At 42.9% G+C, this 23,150-nt stretch overlaps 1 protein-coding gene across 2 annotated transcripts in view; it reads right to left on the bottom strand.

The window, feature by feature from the left end:
- Positions 1-23,150, bottom strand: part of BICDL1 (BICD family like cargo adaptor 1) — a 69,143-nt gene that overhangs the window by 28,020 nt on the left and 17,973 nt on the right. For both annotated transcript variants that reach the window (XM_048821191.2, XM_075120216.1), the window contains exon 3: positions 1,236-1,352. In XM_048821191.2, coding sequence (XP_048677148.1) covers positions 1,236-1,352 — 117 coding nt within the window. The remainder of the gene's footprint in view (positions 1-1,235; positions 1,353-23,150) is intronic.

The following is a 23,150-nucleotide window of genomic DNA, read 5'->3' as shown; positions in this document are numbered from 1 at the left end:
GAAAAGGAAAAGAGCGGGTAGGGAGGGGAAGAGAAGCAGAAATTTAGGAAAAACTCTTCTAATCAGTTAAAAAGTAGTAGGATTGTACAATAGGGTTTTCCCCCACTGCTCCAGGTTCTTCATATTCAAATCTCCCATCCTCCCCAAATCACAGAAGGAAAAGGAAACAAACAACATACTGGCCAAGATATCCAGAGCAAAAATAAGAATAAAAGAATAAAAATAAGAATAAAAGGCCTCATGTTTCCACACACATCTCAAATGCAGGAGAGGATTTCTGCTTTCTTCTCAGCCATTCAGAACAGCACCCTCCTCAGAAGTGGAGTGTGTGTTTGGATGTGGCCTACTGGAACGTACCCACATTTTATCTCTAAAAGATCCCTCTCATCATCTCCCCTGCTTTACATCTTCCGGACAGGATTATCCTTTAGACAGGGGCTAAAACAAACTGAAACAGGATGGGGCGCTTTCTGTGCACCAGTCAGGAAGGAGGAGCTGTGCTTTCCAGCTGCCTGCATACACCCCTGCCTTTAGAACATTATCCATACTCGGAGTTGAATGCCAGGGAACATCTTCCATGGAGCTCTTAGAGAGCCATGCTTCTTCCAGAACATTCTTTCATGACAGTAGCTGTACCTGTATGACAGTCACCACCTTAAAGAGAGTAAACTTAAGGGCCTTTATGTGACTAACACACTTTTGCACATGCAGTGTTGTTGTAGCTGTGTCAGTCCCAGGAGATTAGAGAAACAAGGTGGGTGAGGTAATATCTTCTATTGGACCCACTTCTGTGGGTGAGCGAGACATGCCTTTGAGCTTACACAGAGCTCTTCCTCAGGTGACCTGAACATTTTGGCTCCTAAGAGACCCACCTCACTGTCTCCCCTGAAGTGGGTCCAATAAAAGGCATTACTTCACTCACCGTGTCACACTTGGGTACAGTAACTCAGGCTATTTTCAAAACAGGGGACAACTCTGCTACTTATATACAGGAGTCCTGTTGGTGTGAATGAGGAGCATCAGTTAAGAGGGAAACACAGGTGGCCAACTAAATTAATTATCTCCTTCTGCCCGTTAGCTAGCATCCCTTTTTCTTGCTGGCACAAACTATCACCATTAGGCACTTGGTTTTGTTTACCTAGTTCAGAAGGGTTCATTACATAAGATTAAAATACCACTGAGTACCTTGAGAGACGGATCAAACCTTAAACCACCCTGACCAGAAGGCCACTCACCTCAGCCTGGAGACTTTCGAGTCGTACTATATGTTGACTGGTTGATGAGTTCTTCTCCCGGAAGTCCTCTCGAAGGGCATGGACCTGCATTGAGAGTTGTCTCTCCACCTCTGATGCCTACAAATAGGAGGCCACACACAATTACCCCGAAATGAGAAACATGGGCAGGAAAAAATCCAGAAAGTGGTTAGCTTCTCCCACCCAAGGTGGATTTTATAAATCTGAAAGGAAACCCCTAAATTAATGTTATTTCCCAACAAAGTCTGGAATCACCAAAAATTCTGAAAAGAGGAGGCACGCTATGAGCTGGCTAACCCCTCCATACAAAGCTACTGAAGACACTTGAGTTGCATAGAGTTATAAATCAGTGCAGAATTCATCCCACACAGCCTCCTAGAGCCACTACAATTTAGCAAGCATCTCAAGGATGGGGACAACCAAAGAACACAGCCCACAGCTTTCCTACATTTCACTTTGCACTACTCCTACGGCATCCAGGGGCTTATGCTGAGTCTCAGCATTAGTAGAACAAATTTACCTCATTTGCATCTATTTATATATGGCACGAGGAGAGGAATAGCCTGACAGTGAGGGTAGCCGGAAGTTGATCTCTCTGGGTCAATCTTGTCTTTTCATTAAAAGATTTAAAGTGATCTCTGGCACCCCACTCTAAGCCCTGGGCCATCTCTCTGCTTGTATGGTTCTAATAATCCTTGCCTTAGATCTGTGGCCTGATAAAGGGGGAGATGCTCCAGGTGCATCTCTGAATGGGGTTTGTTATGTTCTTCCCTTTGATTTTGTCAGCAAAGATGGCTACCAGATTGGTGTGATGAGACTTGAGAATAGTTCCAGAACATTTTACCAGCCATTCCTCAGAGACTACTGCAGACTTTCAGCTATAGTAATAGCCATAGAACAGCCCTATTGCCACTCAGAAGTTAAAAACGATCCCTGAACTTGCACAGCCTACTAAAATCATAAACAAGGAACTAGAGCAAAGCCACTTTTTCCAGGTTGGGAAAAAATGGTAGTAAATCAGAAAAAGATAGTTTAATTGGTTCTCTCAGGATTTCCTGCCTCCCTGTGTGTCAAACCTAATTCAAAGAAGCCACTCCCTGGCCCCTATTAATAAGAACCATAGCACCCAAAGGTCATGCCTATATCTGTCAATAAAAAAGGCTCTGTGTGCTACTAATTGATTTTTAGCTTCCATCCTACCCTGTGCCAATATATTGTGTGTCTGGCTTCAATTGTCACTTCTGAAGGACACTACAAATCCCCCATTTTATTTGTCTTTTTTAACCATTGTCGTTACAGGTGCAGCATGTACCCACTACAACAAAAACATAGTGATATGAAAGATATCCTTTTTGAAGCAGATGCAATGTTCTCAGCATCTTGATCAGTTATCAGATTGACCCTAAACAGGGTCAATGAATTGCAGGTTTTGCATATGATTAATTAACCTTGTAAAGATGCTTTGGAATACTTCAACATGAAACACCGTATACATATAAGATAACCATCCTCTTCAGATGAAGGATGCTATAAAGGTCTTTTTCTGTGAGTATGACGCACTCAACTTCCACTGATGTCAAAAGGAATTGAAGAGACTAATAAGCACATTTAGTGCTACACAGCATGGGGCTTTAAAAGAGCAATATATTATGATGACATTATCTGAGGGCCCACAATAGTATTAAGCAAAGTAAACTCAAGTTGTGCATAGAGATAATTAATTCAACATTAACTGAGTCTGATTCTCCATGGATATCAGCTGACATGGTTTTGTGTCTGCGTATGCAGGTACCCACACCCAAGTTATGCAAGCACTCAGAACTCCAGGACCAACAGTGTCTCAGAAGATATGCTTAGGACTTGATGTTGCAGAGCCTAGTCTAGCTGTAGGATGGTGAAATATACAAACAAATAACCTGGTACTAATACAGAGAAGAAGAAATAATGCAGCAAAAAGTAATTCAGCTAAGAGAGAAAGAGCTTGTTGCAATACACCCAGCTGGCTTGGGTAGACCCATTAGAGACCTCAGAAGTCCACACGTTTTAATTACCTTTACATCATGAACTTGTAAACATTTGAAATGCAATCAAAAATGTTTTGGCATGTGTCCCTTCGCCATGTTGTTTCCTAGAAAATGATGTTTGATTTCCAGCAAGTGATTTTTGTTAGCAAGAAACAAATCTCTGTGCCATTCAGCTATGCAGATGTCATCACAACCAGGATCTTTTATAACTTATTATTATTTTTAAAAATTTAATATGGAATATTATTTGATGAGTGATGGTTTAGCCTGAAATCTACATGGAAAATGGCAAAGTTTTTTGTTTTTCTCAAAACAGAAGACTGGTTGTCTTGCTGGAAGACCTGATAGATGAAGTGTTCTGCTTTAGCAGATCATTATGATTGAAGTGGGGCTGTGGTGGACTCAATTTTACAGTTCAAGGAAGGAGGTGAGAAACGTGATTCATGGGATTGTGTGATTTCAGTGGCTACAATTTAAAGGGGAGTTTGGTTTAGTTCTTGGCCCTAGTATTCATTCATATAGGTTTAAAAACAACAGATGCAACTACAACAAAATACAACACAGCAGTACTTGCTAGTGTGCTCTTGTGTATGCCCTTTTTAAAAGTAATGATGGATTTTTTTTCTGTGCCACTAAACACTACAACACTGGAGAATGGATGGGTTAGGAAATCAGTAATAAGGGGGAGGCTAGGGGAATTTAAAAACAAAAAGTGTTTTGATTTTCCCAGGCCTTTCACCTTTCCTTTGGACACTACAAAGCATCCATAATTCTTTGTAAAGGTGACAGACATGCAAGGACCAGTTTGCAAGGCAAATCTCTGCATTTTTTACTGAACTTTAAGAAACCAGATGCAAAGCAGCAGCCTTCATCTTGTCCACTGAGCATTGCTATTTGGATAATTTCCTGGGTAGGCCCAAATTTATTACCATAGGTTAATTTGTCTTCCAGGATTGCGAACTTTACAGCAGGCACACAAGTGGAGTATAAACTGACACAAGAAGATTTGAGAAAAACTACAGGTAATAACCAACTATTGTCTCCGTATGGAATGTTTTCTGATTAGTTAAATGAAAACAATGTCTTAACAAATGACTGTATGCACATCACAGGAGGTGTCTGAAGTAGGGTGACCAGTTGTCCAGTTTTCGACCAGAACACCTGGTCGAAAAGGGACCCTGGCGGCTCCAGTCAGCACCGAAGTCCGGTTGTGATGCTGCCCAGCAAAGGCAGGCTAGTCCCTACCTGTTCTGACACTGTGCTGCGCCCTGGAAGCAGCCAGCAGGTCCAGCTCCTAAGCAGGGGGTCTATGGGGCTCTGTGCGCTACCCTCACCATGAGCACAGGTTCCACACTGCTGGCCAAAGGGAGCTGGGGGGGGCAGTGCCTGTGGAGGAGATCAGCATGGAGAACTGCCTGCGTGCCTCTGGCTAGGAGCCGGACCTGCTGGCTGCTTCGGGGGCGCAGTGCGGTCCGTGGTGCCAGGAGAGGCAGGAAGTCTGCCTTAGCGCCCCTGCTGCGCCACTGACCAGGAGCCACTGCGTCCGCAGGTAAACCCGCGCTCCAACTCCCTGCCCCAGCCCAGTGAAAGTGAGTGAGGGTGGGGGAGAGTGAGCCACTGAAGGAGGGGGAATGTAGTGAGTGGGAGATTGGGCCTCGGGGAAGGGGGTGGGGCCTCAGGGAAGGAACTGGGCTAGAGTGCTCAGTTTTGTGCGATCAGAAAGTTGGCAACCCTAGTCTGAAGCCCAGCCTTCCTGTTGTACTTAGGTTTAAATGGAAAAGGAAATAAATCAAGCATTCAGCTTAGCTTAAGAGGAAAAAATTATGCATTAAAAAGGGCCCAAATCCTTCTATTGAAATCAATACCCCCATTTTGGACCTACAATAGGTTGACATTAAAAGTCTAGATAGAGGACAAAGATATGATAAGAAACAAAACATTATATGCTTGGAGGACATCCAAAACTAATTAGTGCACAGTGTTGCATGTTTGGCTTTTGTTCTGCATGCATATGTTCCACTCCTGAAAGAAATGCAGAAAATGGGATACAGTTCTGCAGTGTGAATCACAGAGTGGAATTTTGCTCTAAGACTCTAGTTGCTCCCAATCTATTAAAATGAAAATCAAACATAGGGCTCAATGGCAGCAAACTGATTCCTGGTTATTAGAAAGGACTAAGACTCTACTACTGTTATACTTTAACTATATTAAAGATTATTTTAATTGTCTTTACAGCATTGTCAGTCTTCATATGTGACCTTGCGCAAGTCATTTAATTTCTCCACGCCTCAGTAACTCCATCTGTAAAATAGGAATGGGTACAACCAACCTCACAGGAGGGTTGAGAGGCTTAATTCATTAAAGGTCAGGTCTAGTTTCACTGAAGTCAATGGGAGCTGATTTCAATGGGACCAGAATTTGGCACCAATTGTTTGTAAAGAGCTTTGGGATCCTTAGATAGAAAGTTTATTATATCTCACTGCAAGGAAGTCAAAGATATATCCCAAATTTCCTCAGTTTTATCATCTGGCCTTGACTTTAAATGAAATACCTGAATGATATACACCAAGTCAATAGAGGTCAAGGTAATTGTTAAAAGATCAGTGTGCAGTGTTTTGTATTGTGGAAAAGTGAGCCTGTGTCTAACAAGGAAGGCAAATCTGTACCTTTCCAAGGAACGAGAAATCAGGGAAAGGAGACTATCATAAACCTAGTATTTCAAACTCCAGGATAAGTGGAATTTTAACATTAAAGCTTCTACAAATAACTACTGTTTCCCCAAACAGGAGTATGCTTTGAATTCTTAATATGGACTGTGGCAAAAATCAGCCTGTATGTGGCCTCTCTAGTGTAAAATCCAAAAGTCAAAGACATTCCTTATAGCAGAACCAAAAATAAATCATCAGCATAGACCAAAAGATACTCTAATGGAAATACACAACATTTGAACTCCTTTTTAGGGTATCTCTATAAATACCCTAAATTTAGATAAATAGATAGATATCTCTACTGCAATAAAAAAACCTCATGGCAGTGAGTCTCAGAGCCCAGGTCAAGCAACTCAGTCTAGCGGGGCTTAGGCTGTGGGGCTAAAAACAGCAGTGTAGATATTTGGGCTGGAGCCTGGGCTCTGAGACCCTCCTGCAAGGTTTCAGAGCCTGGGGCTCCAGCCCAAGCCTGAACATCTACACTGCTATTTTTAGCCCCAGAGCCTGAGTCCTGTGAGCCCAAAAGCTGTGCTGTGGGTCTTTTATTGCTGTGTTGATGTACCCTAGTGACTAGCTGAGGACACAGGAACTTCCAAATATCTTCAAAAGTATTTATTTTTAAATGAGGAATAGATATCAGTGTGGGCACAAACATGAAATACTTCTTCAGAAAGAGAGAGGTTCCAAGCTCCTAGCTGGCAATTGGAACCCAGGGGAATCCAGCCTCTATTCTCAAAGTCAGTTCTGAAGGAAGTACCTTAGGCTGAAGTCTATCTGAGACACTGGCCATCCAGGTTCAAAAATATGACTTCTATCCTGTCTCTTAAAATGTGCCTATGCCTAAAAGTGGGTCACCATGAAAGGCCCAAAATGCGGGACTGCTGGAAGCTTAAAATGATTTGACATCCATTTCTTCAACATAAATAATAAAAGGGAGAACACACCAGAGTTATTTGGGGCACATTTAATGTGTGACAACCAAGGCAGAGTTGTGAAGGATGGGAAATGAATTCTAACATTTTCACCCTTAAAGTGCAGAGATGCAATTTCTACATTTAAGGTAAACGCTATTCTAGATCTTAACATGCATTAATCAGAAAACAAAAGGAAAGCCATTAGATGGCCCAAGCTTTCAAAAGCATTTTTACACAATTTTTAAATTTGTGCCTGCAAACAGACTGTTGACCTCTATCTATCTGAACTGCAGGTGCTAATATGTGTGTGCTTGCAAACCGAATAGGTGGATATCAAAAGTATATTATTTTCACCTGCGAATAGCTGTGTGCCAAGAAGTGCAAACACAAATTCAGAGGCTGTTTTAGATAACTTAGCCCATAACCTTTAAGAAACTGACTGGCAAGTAAAATCTGAAAAAGCTCCTCCTCACCCCACCCCCAACTGAAGAGAGAACAGTTTCTAAAACAGAAAAGGGAAGGAAGAAAATAACTTTTTCTTAGTTTGCAGAACAAATCAGTATATTTAAACAAAGGATCAGGAAGAAATTTTCCCCCAAGCCAAACTGTGGTATGACCTTGGTTTTATTTTCCCCTCTTCTGCAATATGTGGTGCAGGTCACATACCAGGATTATCTGGGTCTATCTCACTTAATCAATTCCCTGCCTTTGTAGAGGCCTCAGGCATTGGTGCATGTCGGTCCCTCCTGTTCTCTGCCTGTGGCACATAATAGTTTAGTCTCCTGTGGGCTGTAATACTTGGGTCTAATTTTGTTTGTTGGGTTTAGCGTGCAGGTACTGGCTGGTGCTGGTGGCTTGTGCTATACAGGAGGTCATACTTGATGATCTGATGGTCCCTTCCGGCTTTAAACTCTACATATGACTCTCTGAGACAAATTTAAATCGGATCTAAGGGTTACAAAGCCAACCATCCATTAGGCTCAATTTCTGTCCTGTCATTCACATCACAGTTTAGTTCTAGAATAAAATGTTCAGCTGTCACTCATGCTGATTTTGTTAGCTTCTCAAGTGTTTTTTCTCAAACCTTGCAGCCCCAGAGCTGATGAAATTTTCCTTGGACTTGAGCACAAACTGTTGGTGGACAGTGAACAAAGCCTCCACCCCAATCACTGCAAAAGTTCACTTTAGCAGCAGGAGTTTCATTTTAATTCACACAATAAAACAAATTTTTGGCTGCATACATAACAAGCTGTGGTCATAAGCTTAAAATTAACACTTGGGCACAGGGAATCCAGCTTGGGACTATGTACTCAATACATATACAGTCTCCTTTTTGGGCTAACAGGGAATCTCTGCCCCCTGACAGTCACAGGAGGACAGACTGTTTTTGTAGGCCAGCCACTAAAAATCCTATAAACAGCTCTGATTCCATCACACGGAGAGTGCAGTAGCTCACACACCAGTACACTACAGTTATAGGTTCACATTAAAAAAAACCAACACCCCAAACTGTCCCTCCTTTGAAGGAAAGCATCATCATGCTCTCTAACTGTGCCTGTGCTGGGGGACAAGCCTTTGCCTGCTAGCAATACTCCCTGCTCAGTCAGTGTCCTTTATTCTCCCAACAACCCAAAACATTGCTGACCTTAGAACTGGGCTGTTAGATATCCAGATGAAAAGCTTTTAGATGTCTGTTAGGTCTGTCTCCTCCATGCAGGTAACCTAGCTTCCAAATACTTTCCCTTCTATATTTTCATCAGCCTCCAGACACAATCCTAAATTGTTGTTCTCCTTCATGATAGCAAAAGAATGGTCTGTCTGTTTTAGATAGTAAGCTCCTTGGGGCAGGGACTATGATGTCTCTGGTTTTGGTTGGTTGGTTTGTTTTTTAAATGCTTAACTCTCAAAGTGAGTGCCTTTTGGAGATCCTGGAGGCTACACCATCATGTCTTTTCCTTTATCCTCCCCACTCAGCCTCCTTTCTATGTCGTCTCCCGCTGTGCTTGACTTGACTTAGTGCTGAATACTGCAAACATTTTACACAGGTGCATAGTCCCACTGATGAACATGTTTACAGGATCAGGCTCTTGGACTGTAAGCTCTTCAGGGCAGGGACGTGGCCTTTGTTTTTTGAAGGGCCATGCATCTCTATAACGTCATTTAAGTCATAAACAAAACAATAATAGCAGCAATAAACTCTAATTGGGGCTAAAGCTGCTGCATTTGACTGCATTAGGTTACTCTATAATGAAGACTCTCTTAATAGCTACTTATACAACTTAGGGTACACCTACACAGCAAAAAAGACCTGCAGCATCAAGTCTCAGAGCCTGGGTGAACTGACTTGGGCTTGTGCACCAGAGCTAAAAATAGCAGTGTAGACATTTGGGTTTGGGCTGGAGACCAGGCTCTGAAACCCGGTGAAGAGGGAAGGGTCTCAGAGCCTGGGCTCCAGCCAAGCCTGAACATCTGCACTGATATTTTTAGCCCTGCAGCAAGAGCCCTGCAAGCCCAAGTCAGCTGACACGGGCTCTGAGATTCACTGCTGTGGATTTTAGTGTATGTGCTATGTAGACATAACCTTTGAGTCTAATGGGCCAGATTTTCAAAAGTGCTCAGCACCCAGGATTGGGGATGCTAAGTGCTGAGCACTTTTGAAAATCTGGTTGCTTATTTTGATGCCAATGTGAGAGGAGTTGGGTGAGGAACTGTTTTGAGAATCTGGCCTTAGTGTTGCTATGACTGGCTTGAGCTCATCAGGTTTTTAGTCAATTTTCTTGAGAAGCAATTGCATAAATTCTTCAAAAGATGTGGGAGGCTGGAGGCAAGAGCATGGAACCTTTTTTTGGAAGCTTGTCCTCCCTCAGTGGGATTTTAAACAGAGTTTCTTAGAGCAATTATTTTTAAAGATCAGCTTTCAGCATATTTTCCTATGCTCCTGCTCTCAAGCTATGTCCTACAAAAATATGTGCTTGGAAAAAACAAAAATAAAAGAAGTAAATTAACAGAAAGGACAATTTGTATGAAAAATAAAAGAACAAAGCTTATTTTAAAGGCTCACCATCCCACAGTGTTTTTACTCACAGTCTGAAATCATACACACGTTTCAGCATAAGTGATCACGGCTTGAAAAGAGGTTTTTACTCATTTTTTCGATATAGGTTAGAGGTTGTTGGGCACCAAATTCAGGACATCCCTTCATATGCTGCATGGGTGGTCACCTGTGCTGGAACAAGCCACTTTCGGGTCACATAAAAATAATTTAATAGATGAAGTTTTTGTTGGAGGGGTGGAGAGGGAAATAAAATTCCGGCAGGAGAAAAGAAAGAGCTACTAAGGCGGTGTCACTACCAAAGGTTGTGGAGAGCGTAACTACATGTGTAAATCAGAATGCACTGAAAGTATATTGTAGGCACAGACACTTTTGTGCCTAGCTTTGTACTCTGAGTTTGGGGCACCAATGTCCTAATTAGATTTATGACTGCAGCCACAGTTTTGAAAATGTAGGTCAGGCTCTGTTATTGTTTAATGTAAAAACCTCCCCGAATGGTTCAGTAGGAGCAGAGATCTGCTCTAGAAGGATAAATGTAATTGTTTTTGAACTGTTTTAGAAGCACTGAATTTGCTGCTTCTTGACAACACTGAGCTCGGACATACTGAGTGTTTTCAGTAGTCATAGACCAAACAGGTTCAGTTTGGAGTGGGTGAAAGAGGCACAAATGCTCAAAGCAGCACACTGCACTCTAGCTTTCTGTGTACTTATCAGCAGTGAAGTCATTCCTACCAAGTCAATTGGGTAGAGAGGAATCTGAGGACATTGTCCAGATCTCAGATTCAAAATATTATCAACCCAAGCACAGTGGGGATTATACAAAGGTGTCTCTGTTTTATGTCACCCTATTTGCCCACTTCAAAAAGGATGCTCTCCATCCCTATACTGCTACTAACATATTGTCCTTTCCTAGCAGATGGAGATCTGATAGCATGTGCTCCAGTCCCTGACGAAGACAGCTTCCTGGCACAGCTGGCAAGATCAGACTGAGGAATATGATTTATATTCCTCAAGCACCACCTACTTGGACTCTTTGTCCTGGGTGGGGACCTGAAGTGGCTCAGTCCTATTGCTCTTTAGGGCATGCTGCAAGGTTCCTCATTCCGTGGTGGCTTTTGGGGAATAGGATGTTGCTGAAGGGGCATGGGGTATTTATAGGGAGTATGGGGCATTTTTCTTATTTATTCCTTTGCTGCAAGGTTTAACCATTTGCTGTTGTAGTAGATAGAGGAGGCTGCTGATGATATTATCTTTGTTTAATTGTGCTTTTAAATAATTGTCAAGGCTGCCTGGAGCTTAGGATAGGCGCCTCATGTGTCTGTTTCTACAAATCTAACTAAATAAAAAGAAATATTTTAAGAGGACAACAACTGAAATGAGAGCTGAATAAAACAGACAAAGTAATTGTGTGGCTGAGTCAGCTCCTCTTAACTGGTAGCAGGGAGATTTCATGCTTACATACAGTTGGAATCAGATTTATTTTTGGAAAGTTTTTTTTTTAATTTTGGCAATTTGCATTTCCTTTGTCTCCTTTTCCATGGAAGTTCATTTATTGTTACTATTTTTATTTAAATGGAGAAACAAGACTAACCTCATAGGGGAAAGCATGCAGATTATTGCACATTTTGAGAGCACACTGATCTAGTACACTAATTCTTAAGAAACTACAATAGGCTTTTCAACTGGGATCTGACATAGCAATGCTGCGTTTAAATTAACATTTTTCTTTTCCTCTCATACTGTATATCTCCTGCTAGTGAAAAGCAAAATTAATGTGATCAATGTCAGAAGAGAAAACTTTATTCTGCATTCCAGGCTGGGATGTGGCTGATATTTCTCTTGTACATGCATGAGTTTTTGGTAGGAAGAATAGGTGTATCATAGCACTGCGTGCCCAAATATGGGGCTGAATGCATCTAAGATGGTGCAGCTGACACTTTCTTCCAGCCCTTCAGCATGCTGGTTACAACAATATAGGCCTAAGCTACACTAACAATTCTAAAAGCACCAGTGCGTAGCTGTTTGACACAGTTAGGTACATCCATGTTCTAGCACAGCTGATTTTTGGAGTGTGAACGGGACAACAGCCTTATAGAACCATGTTAGGAAATAGAATTACAGCTCCCTTACACTCAGACTCAGCCTCTTTTATCCCTACTCACATGTCCCACTTATCAATATGCTGCTTACATGCCAGCCCCCTTTTTCTGGCCCACTGACTGGACAGTTTTTCTGGCCTGGGGCAAACCTGGAGTCCTCTCCCTCACTAGCTCAGAAATTTGCTCTTGGGGGAGATTTAAATGTGCATAAGCTTCCCTTACCATGGCCATCCAGGCATATTTGTGTAATGTGTGGCTATGTATAACCTTGCTACCTAAGGTTAGGCTTATTTTTAACAAACCATATTACTCCATAGAAAACTGGAGTAAATAATAGGTCTCAGTGTATAGACTCTCTGTTGAACTTCTTCATGGGTTCAATCGGTATTTTCAAATCTTTGTCTGGTTTCAGTTGCTTTAACTCTTTTCTATGTTCCCTCATACATTTTGGTTTCTCCTCTCTGTTCCTCCCTCCTTTTTTTTTTTTTTTTTTGCCTTCCTCCCTGTTTAGTTCTTTTCTATCCCTATCCCCTCAGATAATCCTCTCTCTGATCTCCTAGTTTGTCACAGGAACTTCAGGTGCTATCATTCCTTCTGTTTTCATTCTCTCTTTAATTTTAAAGGAACAGCACCAACACCACTTTTTTGGGCCCAGTACAACCAAGCTGCATTCAGTGCAGGACCTGAGGTGGAGGTAGAAAAGTAGCTCTATGCCCCTTTCGCATTTCCTGGGAAAGCCAACCCTGGTTTGGCCCCTAGTGAAAGTTTCAGAGATGCTTTAGCTTACATTGCCATTAATGACAGAGGATTGCTTACACACAGCATGCTCCAGTCATGCCCCCTATGTCATGGGCATGGTAGTGGCAGACAGACGGCTACACAACAACACTCAAGGATTCCCGGGTAAGACCCTAACCATGGTAGCTTTCCAGTCCTTTTGTGCCACCAGACCGGTGGAAAGTGTCTGCATGGGGGTCAAGTATATGGCCTATTTTGTTTATCTAGGTTTTTACATGACACTCATCATCTTGGGAGCTGAGGAGCAAGAGAAGGGAAAGGAATATTAGACGTACTATAGTTCTTTATAGGAAGATAGATACTGCCTAGACAGACCATGGGTCTGATTTGGTATGGGAATTCCTATCTCCAACATTGGCCAATACCATATACTTGAAAGGAAGGTGCAAGAAATCCTGCAACAGGCAATTATGGTATTACTTGCTGTGATGGGGTGCCTACTGCACACAGGTGGTGAAAGAGTTAATACGGGCTGGAGAGGCTAATTAACTCACTTGGTTGCACCTGGAGGGTGGGCCAGACCTAATTAATGATGAAACAGAGCTGCTGAGAAGCTGGATGGTTACTATAAAGACAGGAAATGTGGCATAGATAGGGGTAGTAGGGAGAAACTTTAAAGTCAGTCCTCTGGTAGGGAATAGGAAAGCTCTTGCAGGGTGAGGAGACAGGCATGGTAGGTAGAAGTCAAGGGAGGTGGCAGCAAGGAGTCTGCTGGAGTGAACCTAGACTGCCTGTGCTAGGGTCCCTGAGCTGGAATCTAGTGTTGTAATTGGGCCTGGGTTCCTACCAGCGAGTACTGTGGTGGTGTGAGCCCCCTGAGAAGGGGCTATGGACTACTGGAAGCTCTAAGAAAAGCATATACAGACCACTGGGTCCAGAACAGAGGGTGGCAGACCAGATGGAGAAATTAGACATTTGTTTTTGTTGAACTTTTAGATATCCCTGGACTAAATGTGACCTGGCTGGAGAGCTGAGTCATGAGAGGAAGCAGACCAATGCAGGACCAGAGTGAGTGTTGGTTGAGGGTGCCAAACAGGAAAGAGTTGATATGCTCAGCTGTGAGGGGTATACAAGCAGTGAGTTCCTCCTTCTATACTTCCCCACAGAGACAGTTTCTAAGCTGGATCAGTTAGAGGCTGGTTTATGCCCTTAGACGTGAGGGCTTACATCCTTTCCTAAGTACTGAAGAAAAAAAATATTTCTTATTGTAACTTTGGACATTTGAATCATCAGTAGAAAAGTCCAATTCTTTTTAGAATCCTGGTAAACTCTGGCCCTCAAAGATATCTTGGTGACAATGAGTTCTATAGGCCAACTGTGCATTGTGTAAAAAAGTAATTCCTTTTTATTAGTTTTAACTTTAGTGCCTCATTGTCATTGGTGGTCTCCTTTTTCCTGTATACGGAAGTGTGTGTAGTCCCACCAGGGCAGGTGTGTAAGAGTGTCTCACATTGAAGGGGTCTGTGGGAGAAACCTCTCACTCCTCCTTCAGCTATAGACCTTTGTACCCATGAAGACCACAGCTTTCCCCTGAAGAATATCAAACCCCATCTTTCTTTCCTTTCTCCTGCTCCACCCATAGTGGATCGCTAAGAAGTTAGAACATTGTGTCTGGTCTCAGGGTCAAGATGGGTGATGACAGAATAAAATCACCCTGATAGTAAAGTGTGCATACAACAGCACTTTACATTTGCAAAGTGTTGTCCTACTTTAATTCTCTCTCACCTGGGAGGCTGACTAGATGTTATGGCCACTTTACAAAGTAGAGAAACAGCAGAGAGGTAAAAGGACCATGAGACTTTATTGGAGAGGGCAGCATTACAAGATTTTCCACCCACCCACCCCCTTTCCCTGGAGTGTTCCAGCAGGTCACTCTAGGGCAGTAGTAGGAGACAGCAAGCAGGTGGCTGGGATTAGTTAGGCTATTCCTAGAAGATGATTTCATTTCCATGACGGCCTGGGGTCCAGGCAATGAATCCCAGCAAAGTCTAAGGCTGTCTGCAGCAACTCTACCAAAATCAGAACATGAATAGCAAATTGCTACTCTTGTGCGTAGACTTAACATTTAAACCACTAAATGCAGGAAGTGCCAGAGAGGTCCTTCACTGTGAATGAAGGACCTTCCAATATATGTTTCTTGGCTATGGTTAAACTGAACACCCCAGAAATATAGTTCAACCATTGAACAAACAAAAACTTCATTGGTTCCTGTTGTTGCAATAAAGCCATCCCCTGCCCAGGGACAATTCAGAAATGCACTCCTCTATTGTCAAGCATACTAAGTATGTCCAGGAAAGGTGGACAAAGACACAAATGCCATTCAGAAAGATACACATCTGGTGGAGTTGAGCATCCCACAGTTATCTTGAGGGATGTCCCAGAAACGTGCTTCTCCAATATGGGACATAATATTGGAAGGTCACTTTGTTCCATTATTCTAAAATGGTTTGAAACACAAAGCACCAAATAGCAGCAACAGATAATGGTTTAAAGAGCCTCTCACTTCTAGGTCATATCAAGTGGTCAGTTTAGATGAGCTATTACCAGCAGGAGAGTGAGTTTGTGTGTGTATGGGGGTTGGGGGGAAGTGAGAAAACCTGGATCTATGCAGGAAATAGCCCGACTTGATTATGTAAAGAGTTGTCACTTTGGATGGGCTAGCACCAGCAGGAGAGTGAATTTGTGTGGGGGGGTGGAGGGTGAGAAAACCTGGATTTGTGCTGGAAATGGCCCACCTGTTGATCACTTTAGATAAGCTATTACCAGCAGGACAGTGGGGTGGAAGGAGGTATTGTTTCATATTCTCTGTGTGTATATAAAGTCTGCTGCAGTTTCCACGGTACACATCTGATGAAGTGAGCTGTGGCTCACGAAAGCTCATGCTCAAATAAATTGGTTAGTCTCTAAGGTGCCACAAGTACTCCTTTTCTTTTTGCGAATACAGACTAACACGGCTGTTCCTCTGAAACCAACAATAAAAAGTTATTGTTGTCTGGCTGTTTGATGCCCTATATGAAAATAGTGTGGTGATTTCAGTCCAGTGGCCAAGTGTTCTCATGTTTCTAACATAAATTGTCCAACATTGTTGGTAATGTCAGCAGAGAGAGACTGATTAGGCTACAGAAACTGAACCACATACTCTCAGCCTTAAAGCAGGTCCATTCAGGTCAGGATTTATGAATGTTGGTAAAACAGTGTGGGAGGAGGAAGGGAAACTTGCGCTGCTACTGCCCATTCCATTAGTAAACAGAGGATAGCCATTTCCAGCAATGTCAAACAAAGCTACACAGGAACTCTTAAACTGGTGCTTAAATTATGAAGACACTTTTTTAACTTTTTTTTAACTTTTTTTGCCAAGGGAAAGTATTTTTGATGAAACAAAGGTGTTCTTTCACTTGTCCTTATTCAAAGAGTTTGTAGTCATGTCAAATTATAGTGACTATCTCCAAGCTGAGACATTACAAATGAAGACACAAATAACACTTAACAAAAGGGGAATAGATTGTGAAGAGGAGACAAGTAGTTTAAATACTTGTGCACCACAAGCCATGTCTGCTGTCACATTATTGTATTTAATAAAGGCTGAGATGCCTATATAATATTTTAATTCTTGGTTTGCTTACCAAGCTGTTTTTCCAGTAAGAAAAATTCAAGAGCTTCATATCTTAGGAATGTGAACCTGCAGTATGTATACTGGAGGTGTGTGGAAAGCATACTGTGTGCTGAATTCACTGGTCTGCTAAAGTCACTTTGCTCTGCTTATCATGCATCTCAAAGTGGCCTTGAAACTGGCTGGTCATAGCCAATGAAGAAATCCTCCTATGCAGAGGAACTCTCTGCTGGTGCAAAGCTAGCAGAGGCAGTTCTGTCATCTTCTGTGCCAGTCAGTCCCCTCCTTGGTGTAAGGGAAAGGACAGGGCACATCAAGAAGGGGTTTTTGTGGAGTGGAAATCTTCTATGCCTGATCTTCCATTGGTGTAAGGTCCCTGAAGGACTTTACACAAATAGTATCAGCTAAGGCTGCTCCTGTGTCCATATTACCAAGGAGTGATCCAAACCCAGACTGAACAGTATTCAGAAATTAACAGGTTAAGGAGGGAGAGGCGGAGAAGGGCAGCATAGGTTCATTAAGCCCTTGTTGTGGGGATGTGGAACTTCCCAGCATGATATCCATTGGCACCAAGGGACTAAGGAGATAAAGATATTAAAGTCCAACTTTTCAGCACAAGCCTTTTGTCAAGTGCCGATTCAAAATACACCTTTACCCGTCAAGCTGTGAGGCATTAAGTATATCCACACACCTTGAGCCTGTTAACTGGGAGGGCAGGTGCAAACCCTAGTTTTTGGAAACAGAATACTGACTTTCCCCTCTTTCATCAAGTTTACAGAGGAGCTTTGGAATTGGTGGTAGTAATAATCTCACTGCAGCACTTTTTAACATAACCTGGTGCAGCGAGGAGATGTGGCCTTCCGCCCTGTCAGAAGGGGAAAGACCAGAGATCGCCCCCTGGTGGGCAGAACCAGGCCACCTGCAGCCGCCCCTGCTGCAAGCAGAGGGGTGGGACAGGAAGCTGGACTATAAAAGGCCAGCCGCCTAGCTCAGTAAGGAGAGGGTTGTTAGAGGAGCAGGATCTCTCTTCCTTGCTGCTGGGGCCTGGAGCTGAAGGAGATGGCTGCCCAACCAGAGGAGTTACCTGAATTGCCGGAGACCAGCAACACAGATGAACCATCCTAAAACTGAATACCCCAGAACTGCCGGGGCTCCCATTGGCTGTTTACCCCAGAGAGACCAAAGATGACCCTGGAACCCAGGTGCCCCAAAGGGTAGGAAAAAAGAAAAGGAGTACTAGTGGCACCTTAGAGACTAACCAATTTATCTGAGCATAAGCTTTCATGAGCTACAGCTCCCTTCATCAGATGCATCCGATGAAGTGAGCTGTAGCTCACGAAAGCTTATGCTCAAATAAATTGGTTAGTCTCTAAGGTGCCACAAGTACTCCTTTTCTTTTTGCAAATACAGACTAACACGGCTGCTACTCTGAAAAGGGTAGGAAGGAGTCCAGGGACGCTGAATAGGGTTTGGCTGTGGAATTATTGTGAACTGGCCACACTGTTGTGGGTGGATCCCTGCTGATCTAGTGGTGAACGACCCTGCCACTAACAGGGCCCTGGGCTGGGACACGGTGGAGAGGGCGGGCCTGCATCCCCCTACCCTGGGCAGCCCACCTGTGGAGGGTGGCCACCTCACCACTCGGAGGCCTGAATTGATCTGGCACCTGCTGGAGCTAAGGCACCAGGAGCATTTGCTGTTGCTCCCAGTTGAGAGCTAATTCCTCACCCTGACCTGCTGGGCTGTTTCACATGGACTCAACCTGAGCTATAAACTGTGAATTGCCCTGACTAAGGGACTGGGGTGGAAAGACTTAATTAAGGCCTGGGCTGATTGTCAGACAGGCCTGTTAACTGTTCACTGCCCTGACTGGGCAGAGGGACTAACTGCTACTTGGATTAATCACCATGTGGACTCACCAGCTGGGAGCTGCGCCCTGCTTGAGAAACAGTGAGGAGGCATGGCCTCCCACCCTGTCAAAAGGGGAGAGACGTGCCCCTCCTTACAGCTGGTCAATGCTCTTCTTTTCCAGTAACTTCACAGAGCAGGAATTTACACCAGGTTATAAGGCTCACTGGGGCTAATCCCTGCTAGTATTACACTTGTGTCCATGGTAACTGTCAGATGAGGCATTATCTTAGTGTGACAAGAGATGCGAGAAGGGTATTTATGGATAGTTGCCTGATGATGCTGGTTTAAATGTACCACAAATACATTATGTGAACAGCTTTTACTTAAATGTCTCTCCTCCATGGTGAATTTTGGAAGATTCATTTCAGATTGAGTCCAAAATCACTGATCTGCCATGTAAAACAGCAGCTAGATGGGGGGAAACCTAGCCCTGTCATTTCCAAGTTGCCCTTCATTGCCTTATCTACTGTAATGCAGCTAGAGGGACAAAGCATCAGTGTCCTGAGATCAGTGACCATCTGTTTGCCCTTTGTATTGGGGGGGGGAGAATATAAATCCTGTATCTACAATATGTATCCACATATATTATGAGAAAGTGTTGCCGGTGTTTCAAGGCAGTTTTTTTGGGTGGGGAGTGCATATAAATGTTGGTTTGGAAACTGCTTCCTAGAGAGATTATCAGCTACTATGTTTCTCCCTCCTACCTGTGAGATGGGCCGCTCCAGGCACTAACTTTGCAAAAAATTTTTTTCAAGGTATGTGGGAGGAGTTAACTTTTATAATGGGTGGCTTGCATGCAAGTATGTCCAGTCAAACTAAGCTACCCACTCTCCTGACTTGAACAGTCTCTACTAGCACAAAGCTCACAATGGCTACCATGTGAGCCAGTCCCCAGGCTGGTAGTGGCTGGGAGTGCCCAGGAGACAGAGCTTTCAGCCTTTGGCAAGACAAGAATGCATCATGTTAGGCAAATGCAACCCCTCTGGCTGATTAAGGAGAAATGCTGGTGAGCAACAAAGAATTCACTTGTTTTCCTCAACATTAGCCCAGTTTAGTTTTCCTCAGCCCATGACAGAGGGCCTTGAGTATGGATTGTAAAGCAGAAAAGAAACAGGGAGAGGATTCCCCAAGTTTAAGACTTGATACAAATCACTCTCCTTGAAGTGGGGGGAGGAGGAATGTGTCACTAGCAGCTGGTCCATCACAGACAATCTCTCTGTCACTGCTAATCTCAGTAAGCAGCAGTGATGAGCTGGTGGGCTGGATAACACCTTCTATTGTGGGAGGCTTCAAAGAAAATCAGCTGGTTTATCCCCTGTACTTGGGTTAGGAGGAGCTTTTCAGAAGGCTCATAGCAGCAGCTGCTAATCTCAGTGCCACTATCTACAGCTGCCCCCTCACTCCTTCCATTTTAAGGGGGGTTCAAACAAGGGGGCTAGATGGAAAATCAGCTTTACACAGTAGTTTAAACATGGGGCAGTGTCCCTGGACTCAGCTGAGCAGGGTTCCCATCTATCCCTCAATTCTTCTTTCACACCCTATAAAACAAATCCTTTTCCATTCACCTCTTTGGAATTCATGTCCAGTAAATGTCCGTTATTCTGAACAAACAAGGCACCCCTTGGAAGGCATCCTTCTGTGAAGGGCCATAAAATCTCATCCACAATGTGGAGGCAGGAGTGAAGTGTCTTGAGGCAGGTTATTTGAATTTTTAACTTCAGATATTTAATCTCAATCGGTGTGCTTAGGAGTTGGTTTTTAAAGGTTGAAAAATATAAATTTTCCTCTTGTGTGTGTGCATCCTTTTAGTCAAAACATGTCTCAGCATCTCTGGTGTAGGCTTTATAGGCACTCATTGTTTCAGATACAAGTGCCCTAAAAATTGATAAGTTTTTTTTTTTTTGTTCTGAAACAGAATGAGGAAAGAGCCAGAGCTGCAGATGGAGAGTCTAGCAATAGACCTTACTGGGTCTAGAAGGATCTTCAAAACAACAAGCAGAATCGGTTTTGCATCTCTTCCAAAAGATCTACTTAATATCCCCGTTATCAGAGGATCTGAGCACCTCACAATCTTTAATGTATTATCCTTTCAACACTCCCTTGAAGCAGGGCAGTGCTATTATCCCCATTTTACAAATGGGGAACGGAGGCACAGAAAGACTAAATGACTCCCCCATGGTCATATAGGAAGTCGGTGGCAAAGCAAGGACTTGAACCCAGGTCTCTCAAGTCCTAGGCTATTGACCAAACCACTGGACTAGCCTTCCTCAAAAAGCTTGACCTTGAACAGTGCAGAGCTCCCTGATGCCACAGTGGTTCAGTACTGAGGGTTTTTTTTCTTTTTAAATCTCACTTACCACTTTCTAAGAGGCTGCAAGGTGAGGTGGTATAGCTGAAACAATCATTTTCTTCAGTAACCAGCCTCCACAAACTAATATCTCAAACCTATAAACCCAAGGATAGCTAATCTGGTATTTAAATCCGAACTATTTAGCTAACTGTTATTTTTTGGCCATCTATGCTAAGGGGAAGAGGAGACAAAAGATAAAGTATGACAGGCAGCAAGGAACAAACACTTAGCCCATGAAGTACAACCGTCAGTAGAAATCTACGTTTTTCTAGACAAAGGCACACTGACACTATTAACTGCAGTGAATGTAGACCTTTCTAAAAGGTCAATGAAAGCTACTTTATAAACAAACATTGTGTTAAAGAGAATCAGTCTGTTAACTTTTAGAATAACTGCCGTTTTAGGAACACTTTTCTTGCCGCATCGTGTAAAAGAGTCAGAAGTAAAATGAAGCTGATATAGAGTGCTTATAATATTCCTCAAGAGCTGGTGAACAATCTGCCTTGGAACCTTTCCCTGACTTTCCATTCGCTATTACATCCCAGGAAAGAGATGCTTTATGCCTGCATACTTTACTCTCAGCTTGGCTGGACAAAATATTTCCAAAGCATATGTCCTTTTAAATTTAAAAAAAAAAAGTCTTGGTTTCCACCCCCACAACCCCTCTACCCGATTTTTTTTTTTAAATCTTAGAACTCTCTGGAATGTCCACTCTGATCTATGATTTTGCTGAAGGATCAGATAGCTATTTCAGACGAATTGTATTGTTCATCTTTCATAAGATGACTAATGGAACAAGGAGGTTGTATCTTTAACAACAGATCTCCTTTCTCCAAAATATTAGTCATTGTAGTTAACTACAATTTCAGAAAACAAAGAATTTTGTCTAAAGGCCATCCTCTCAATTGCTAAACTTTCATGCATGATTCTTGTGAGGTCATTTCACTAGTTCTCCACTCATCACAGAATCTTCCAAGGTAAACAGGACCTGAGTTTCTAATAAAAAAACAAAACAAAACAAAACACCACCTTGTTTTGAAGAAATATCCCAATATCTTTTAGACCCCCCCACTGTATGTTATGAAACAATTCATTCCCCTCTATTGGGCATGGGTGAGGCCTCAGCTGGAGTACTGTGTCCAGTTTTGGGCCCCACACTACAAGAAGGATGTGGAAAAATTGGAAAGCATCCAGTGAAGGGCAACAAAAATGATTAGAGGGCTGGAGCTCATGACTTATGAGGAGCGGCTAAGGGAACTGGGATTGTTTAGTCTGCGGAAGAGAAGAATGAGGGGGGATTTAATAGTTGCTTTCAACTCCCTGAAAGGAGGTTCCAAAGAGGATGGATCTAGAGTGTTCTCAGTGGTACCAGATGACAGAACGAGGAGTAGTGGTCTCAAGTTGCAGTGGGGGAGGTTTAGGTTGGATATTAGGAAAATCTTTTTCACTAGGGGGGTAGTGAAGCACTGGAATGGGTTACCTAGGGAGGTGGTGGAATCTCCTTCCTTAGAGGTTTTTAAGGTCAGGCTTGACAAAGCCCTGGCTGGGATGATTTAGTTGGGGATTGGTTCTGTTTTGAGCAGGGGGTTGGACTAGATGACCTCCTGAGGTCCCTTCCAACCCTGATATTCTATGAAAAGGGCACAAATTGCAATGTCCTTCCTTTTCAGGGCACTTTTAGACAGATTCTGCTGGTCCAAAGAATACAGAATTTTTCACAATGTGCATGTTATATATAACTACTGGTTTCTTTGTGACTTCATTAAGAGATGTCTTGGTCTATAAGCTGTCTCTTCATTGCACCCTGTGTAGTATCTTTGGTGTAAAGATTAAAAAAACCTTCCTCCTGGATTGGCCGGCATACCTGGAGGTGTACCCTGGAGCTATGCCCCTGGCTTTTTAATATCTCAGATTTAAAGGCAAGAGTGTCATTAATAGTTAACGTCTCTCTGTTCTTTAATCCTACTACTAACTCAATCACAAACCTAGGCCAGGTTGTCCATGTAGTTTCCCACTGCAATAATGATGGGTGTCAGTCTATAGATAAATCATCTTTGTATTCTGTTCTTCCATTAATTCTTGAATACTCTGTCTTGAAGTTACACTGCTCAGGAAGGGTGATGGGTCACTAGGTTTTCTAAGCTGAAGTTTCAAAATGGTTTATCCATGGCCTTTTCTCCTAGTGTTTTATAGGCTAAGGAATTTATGTGCTATATCTATCTATCTATCTCCAGGAGATCAAGAGGAGAATTCAAAAAATTGTTTGAAACCAATACTTGGTCTCCCAATGCATCATCTTATTGGTGTTGCACTAGGAGCTATATTAAAATATTCTAATCTATGACAAAATGCATCAAGTACTTATATGGCCCTCATCTGATGAGTATATGTTCCCATTACCAAAGTATCTGAGCCCCTCATAGCCTTTAAT

Source organism: Caretta caretta, chromosome 15 (assembly GCF_965140235.1).
Source record: "Caretta caretta isolate rCarCar2 chromosome 15, rCarCar1.hap1, whole genome shotgun sequence".
Classification (NCBI taxonomy): domain Eukaryota; kingdom Metazoa; phylum Chordata; order Testudines; family Cheloniidae; genus Caretta; species Caretta caretta.
The sequence above is the reverse complement of the archived record's forward strand: the minus strand, read 5'-3'. Positions and strand labels throughout refer to the sequence as shown.